General features: G+C 43.0%; 1 protein-coding gene across 1 annotated transcript; it reads right to left on the minus strand.

Annotated features, from left to right (window-relative positions):
- Positions 1–5: 5 nt before the first annotated feature.
- LOC106939506 (protein NLRC3-like) lies at positions 6–5,749 on the minus strand (the record flags this gene model as incomplete). The annotated part of the gene is made up of 4 exons (XM_015021909.1): positions 5,508–5,749; positions 2,940–3,086; positions 1,972–2,207; positions 6–1,600 (listed from the first exon to the last, which is right to left on the minus strand). Coding segments are annotated over exons 2-4 (1,959 nt in total), but the record flags the coding sequence as incomplete, so codon positions are not given.
- Positions 5,750–5,952: the final 203 nt, after the last annotated feature.

The raw sequence follows: 5,952 nt of genomic DNA on the forward strand, positions 1-5,952 counted from the left end.
CTTTGAATCTCCTGATAAAATGAGACGTCGTTCATCTCCACCAGACAGTAGAAGATGTTGATGCTTCTGTCAGGAGAGATTCTATCAGTGTTCATCTCCTTCAGGTTGGTGATGATTCTCTGGATGGTTTCTGGACGGTTCTCTGTCTGACCCAGCAGATCCTCTAAGAGTCTCTGGTTGGACTCCACAGTGAGACCATGAAGGAAGCGGACAAACAGGTCCAGGTGGCCATTTTCACTGCTGAGGGATTTCTCCATGACTTTCTTCATGAACTCATCTAGAGATGTTTCATTGTATTTTTCTCCCAGGAACGTCTTGATGACCTCTGACCTCCTGCTGGTGAAGCAGTGGAGCATGTAGACGGCAGCCAGAAACTCCTGGATGCTCAGATGAACAAAGCAGTAGACTGATTTCTGGAAGATCACACTCTCTCTTTTGAAGATCTCTGTACAAACTCCTGAGTAAACTGAGGCCTCTGTGACATCCAGACCACACTGCTCCAGGTCTTCTTGGTAGAACATGATGTTTCCTTTCTCCAGATGTTCAAATGCCAGCCTCCCCAGCTTCAGAAGAACTTCCCTGTCAGCCTCCATCAGTTTCTGTGGATTTGTCTCATGTCCTCCATGGTATTTGTTGTTCTTCCTCCTTGTCTGGAGCAGCAGGAAGTGTGAGTACATATCAGTCATGGTCTTGGGCAGCTCTCTTCTCTGCTCTGAGGTCAACATGTTCTCCAGAACCGTAGCAGAGATCCAGCAGAAGACTGGGATTCCACACATGATGTGGAGAGGTTTTGATTTCTTGATGTGGGAGATGATTCTGCTGAACAGCTCTTCTTCACTGTACCTCCTCCTGAAGTACTCCTCCTTCTGGGCGTCGGTGAAGCCTCGTACTTCTGTTACCCTGGAAACACATGAAGGAGGGATCTGATTGGCTGCTGCAGGTCTGGTAGTTATCCAGATGAGTGCCGAGGGAAGCAGATTCCCCTTGATGAGGTTTGTCAGCAGAACGTCAACTGATGACTTCTGTGTGACGTCAGAAACCAGCTGACTGTTGTTGAAGTCCAGTGAAAGTCTGTTTTCATCCAGGCCATCAAAGATGAAGAGCAGTTTGCATTTAGCCAGCTGCTCTGCTGGGAACTTCTGGAGTGTTGGATGGAAAACATGGAGCAGAGAGAGAAGACTATGCTGCTCACCTCTGATCAAGTTCAGCTCCCTGAACGAAAGCAGAACCACCACACTGACATCTTGGTTCTCCGAGCCGTCGGCCCAATCCAGAGTGAACTTCTGCACTGAGAAGGTTTTTCCAACACCAGCAATGCCATTGGTCAGAACCACTCTGATGGCTCCATGTTGGTCAGGGAAGGATTTAAAGATGTCATGGCACCTGATTGCAGAGTCATGGCGCTTCTTGGAAACTCTCTCCAGTTGCTTCATGACATGCTGGTTAACGTCTTCACTCTGTCCCTCTGTGATGTAGAGATCAGTGTAGATCCTGTTCAGGAGAGTTCTACTTCCTGTTTCATCATTTCCTTCAGTCACACATTGACATTTACTTCTCAGACTGATCTTATGTTTCTCTAGAACCTCCTGTAGACCAATATCTGTTGAAACACAGAAGATAACTATAGTAAAAAAACATGATATAGTGGTAAAGTTAGAACAAAGCCATCTGAAACACTGAATGCAGCAGCTTTAAGCAACATCAACTCTTCTGCATCATGTCCTCATTTTACCATTTCTACTTGGCTTTATCCAAAAAACAACTACAACAAAAAAGGCACAGACAGAACAGTGTTTCCTCCCATCATTTTCCAGCCTTAATGAAAGAAATCTGGAGAAAACCTCGAACCTGCCAGAGAAACAGCTCATTTAATTGGTAGTTTTCACATTTAGAATGGCTTTTCTCAAAGACGTGGATCTGGTTCCACCGAAACGATAGGAGAAAGTTCTGATTGGAGGTATTCAGTCTCACCTGGACCACAGCTGCTCTGATTCGCTGTTAACAATCTAGCTCGTGTTCTGGGTTGTTTCCCACACTGAGGGCAGGAAGAGGGTCCAGATGGAGCACACTGGTCCCAGTAGGACCTAATGCATTGTCTGCAGAACCAGTGTCCACAGCTGGTAGAGACCGGATTTATCAGAACATTCTGACACAAAGCACAGCAAGACGGCTGCTCCTCCTCACCAACGCTGCTCCTCTTCCTCCTCCTGTAAAGACATTTCTTAATCAGTGAAATATTTCACTAATAACAGACTGAAGCTGAAGATGTTCATGAAGGTTCACCACAAACAAACGACCAGAAACTGGGCCAGAACAGAATCTCAGAACATTGATGATCTCTGATTTGAAGTTCTTCATTGAATTATATCTGATATCATAATTTATACCAATATTCCCAGTCTGGAAGATGATGGGCTTCACTGCTTGAGTGTGTTTACAGACAATCTGAATCGTTGCTTTTTACATTCTTGGTTGTTTTTGATTTTATGCAACAATTTAATTGTTATGGAAGTAATTGTCAACAATTAATTCAGTCAGACCTTCATTCAAACTCTACTGATTTACTGACCAACATCCTTCATGACTAACTTTAAATTAATATGTAAGAAAATTAAGTCACTGTTTACACAAACACTGAGATCAAATAGTTAATATAATTTATATTATATCTCTATAGACCAGGGGTGGCAATCCTGGTCCTCGAGGGCCGGTGTCCTAAGACTCTTAAATGTCTCCCTGGTCCAACACACTTAAATCCAAAACTGAATCACCTCCTCGGTGCAGTCAGGTTCTCCTGAGTCCTGCTAATGACCTCATTATTTGACTCAGGTGTGTTGAAGTAGAGAAACATCTAAAAGTTGCAGGAGACCGGCCCTCAAGGCCTGGAGTTGCCCATACCTAATCTAGTCACATAAATCAGTTAGAAATTGGTTTCTTACTTTCTGTCTGAGGGTCCAGGTTTATTACTGAAGTGTAGAGGTTCATCTTTGGACCAGTCACTCCTCATAGATGGACTGATGGATCCTGGAGGTTCTGTTCTGTCCTCCTTTATATCCTGATCTTCCATCTTCTGGACTTCAGTGAGCCTGAGAAAGAAACCAGAACCAGTCAGTCCAGTGATCCAGGTCCAGTAAGTGTCCTGTGAAGCAGAAAGTTGGTTCCCATCTTGAGTTCAGAGGATCAGAGTGAATAAAGGAGTCAACATTTCCTATGAGCTAGTGAACTTCATAGGAATAAAAACATTGTAACATCCCTTTACAGTCATGCAGCCTCTTGTACTACAACACACACTTTCCGCTCGCTCACACACACACACACGCACACACACGCACGCATGCACGCGCACACTCACAAAATAAGCAGTGGGAGAAGTTATGAGGATTATTACTTCCACGTTGTTGATGGCGGTGTTGGAGAAAAACAAAAATTATCTAGAAACACTCTGAACCTGCTAAAGCCTCGACAAGCATCTTAAAGCTCGTTGAGGTGATGATGCGTTCAGTGGATCTGAACGTATCATGACTCTATTGTAGCTCCGTATGGAGGGAGTCAGTGTGCAGAAGGTTCTGAGGGAGCAGCAGCTCAGGTCGGGTCCACAGCTCTCCTCCAGACAGAACCGGGTCCAGCTGGGATCTCAGCAACATGTCAGCCTCTGTGGTCATGTGGAGGGGTGAAAGTAAGGGGGTACAGTAGGGTACTGCATACCCCTAAAAGATTTAGCGGGGGTAGGCAGTACCTGCAAGAGATGGGAGCGGCTGTCTGCTGTAAAAAATCAAAGGGTTCACTGTGCAGCCATGACTTATTAGTTTTTCAAGAACAATCTAAAACACGACTTAATCAGTTAATAAATAGTTGTTTTTTTCCCAATTCATATTGTTTCTCAACTGTTCGTGCTTTGCTAGAGCAGTGGTGCGATACGTTGATCTCGGCATCAGGTGACAAACTGAACGCCGCCAGGAGGCTGAGATCAGCACATCCTCCTCTGACTCATCAAAACGTTCGTAACTTTATTAAATAACCAAAAAAATAAAAAAGAAAAAAAAGCTGCTTTCAGGGACAAAGCATCCAGCTGAGGTACCAGCTGGACCCACTGCAATGAATTATGGGTAAACAGCTGCTTCAGTGAGGGGGAGGAAGCCCCTCCTCATTCAGCGAGGCCTAAAAAATATTTAGTCAACTGATCAGACTCGGAATTAAAATTCAATATAAAGAGGCACATTATGCAACTTTTTTAATGTGGTGGAATGTAGTTTGTGACCTAAAACGTTTTTAAATTATTTATTTTATTATTATTATTGCCCATCTAAAACAGGGGTGTCCAAAGTCAGTCCTCGAGGGCCGGCATCCTGCATGTTTTAGTTCTCTCCCTAGTGGTAGTAATAACCTCCTCAGCAAATCAATGTTCTTCTTAGGCCTCTAATGAGCCATCGTTTGATGCAGGTGTGTAAAACCAGGGAGAAAACTAAAACATGCAGGATGCCGGCCCTCGAGGACCGACTTTGGGGACCACTGACCTAAAAGGTATAGTTATTCTAGTTTATTTGCAGTTTTGCAGCGGCACTTGGAGAGACAAAGTGTTTCTTCCTGCTGCAAGGAGCAACAAGGGGAAAACCTGGAAAAAGACCAAACTCAGTAAGAATGAAAAGAGAAATTCTGTGGACTGTCTCTGCTCCAAAGAAAAGAGAAACATCAGTTTCTGATGAACCCCAGGCAGATGAGAGATGGAGTGATGTGTTTCACTTTCTGCTGACTTCAACAAGCAGAGAAACTAGTTTAAAACTGTTTCTGTTCTGGTTTTTAGATTAAAACACCAAAGAATACACAGAGAGAGCCCCTGCAGCAAGAACACTGATGTACTGTAAAAAGTTACATCAAGTTCTCAGTTTATTTACGTTAAATTTGAAAAGTTCATTATTGCACACTCTACACAAACGGATCAGCTTCAAATACTGGTGCTGCTGTCATGCCAGAGCCATACCACTTTATTCTAAAGCTAATGAAATACAATATTGCAGCTGACCAAAGTGTTGTACAAAAACAAAGAACAACAGTAAAGCAACTGTAAGAAAATAGAAATCAAAACATCACCAATTCAAGCAAGTAGGAATGCAGCATTAAGACAGGAATGTTAGCTCACTCTGGGTTAAAAGCCAGAGAAAAAAAAAATTTTTTAAACGACCTTTAAAAAGTTGCACAATAGAGTTGATCATTCACCAAGTCAACTGCGCAGCAACTAAGCTGTGTTTCTATGATTTGTGCATTGTTTCTCTCATTATTCCTTAAAGGTTCATAATGTAAACTCTCTTAACATCTCAAGCCATCTCACCTTTCTAGATTGGGCCTTTAATAAAGTAAACAGAGCGCTGATATGGAGATCACACCGTATGAGAGACGAGGGATCCAGACCGAGGTGGCCGAGGCCCCGGGAAGCCTCGGAGGGTTTATCGGTCAAAAAGGCTCCAGAGAGCCGAGAGAGACACGGAGGGACCCGGAGCGGCAACACTTACCTCTGTTAACAAGTCAACATGTTATTTCCACCCTGCGCTCAAAATGGAGGCTGACTTGAAGAAAAATATCAAAGTTAGTTTCAGTTTCTTTTTCACAGAAAGTCACGTGACTTGTGTTTTCTTCAGCGTCCAGAATCAAAGTTTGATTCATTTGTATAAATATTAACAGTTCAGTTTGAGTTTACAAAGTGAAATAAAACTAGAATAAAGATAGAAAACTTTCAGTATTTCTGTTTTGCTGTTACTGAAGAAGATTTGAAGCTGAGCAACTTTTTTCATTGATTCAGCAGAACTAACAGGTTTTTGATAGTGGATTATGAGCGCTCATTGCCCTCTGGTGGCAATCCTACTGCGCAAAAACGGTTTATAACAAGTTCAACATCAGTCTAAGTAATCTGGTGGTCAAAGAGCATCACAAATACTCTAATCAGTCATTTGATAAATT

This window comes from Poecilia latipinna, unplaced genomic scaffold (assembly GCF_001443285.1).
Source record: "Poecilia latipinna isolate Pla-1442-1.1 unplaced genomic scaffold, P_latipinna-1.0 Scaffold2895, whole genome shotgun sequence".
Lineage (NCBI taxonomy): Eukaryota > Metazoa > Chordata > Actinopteri > Cyprinodontiformes > Poeciliidae > Poecilia > Poecilia latipinna.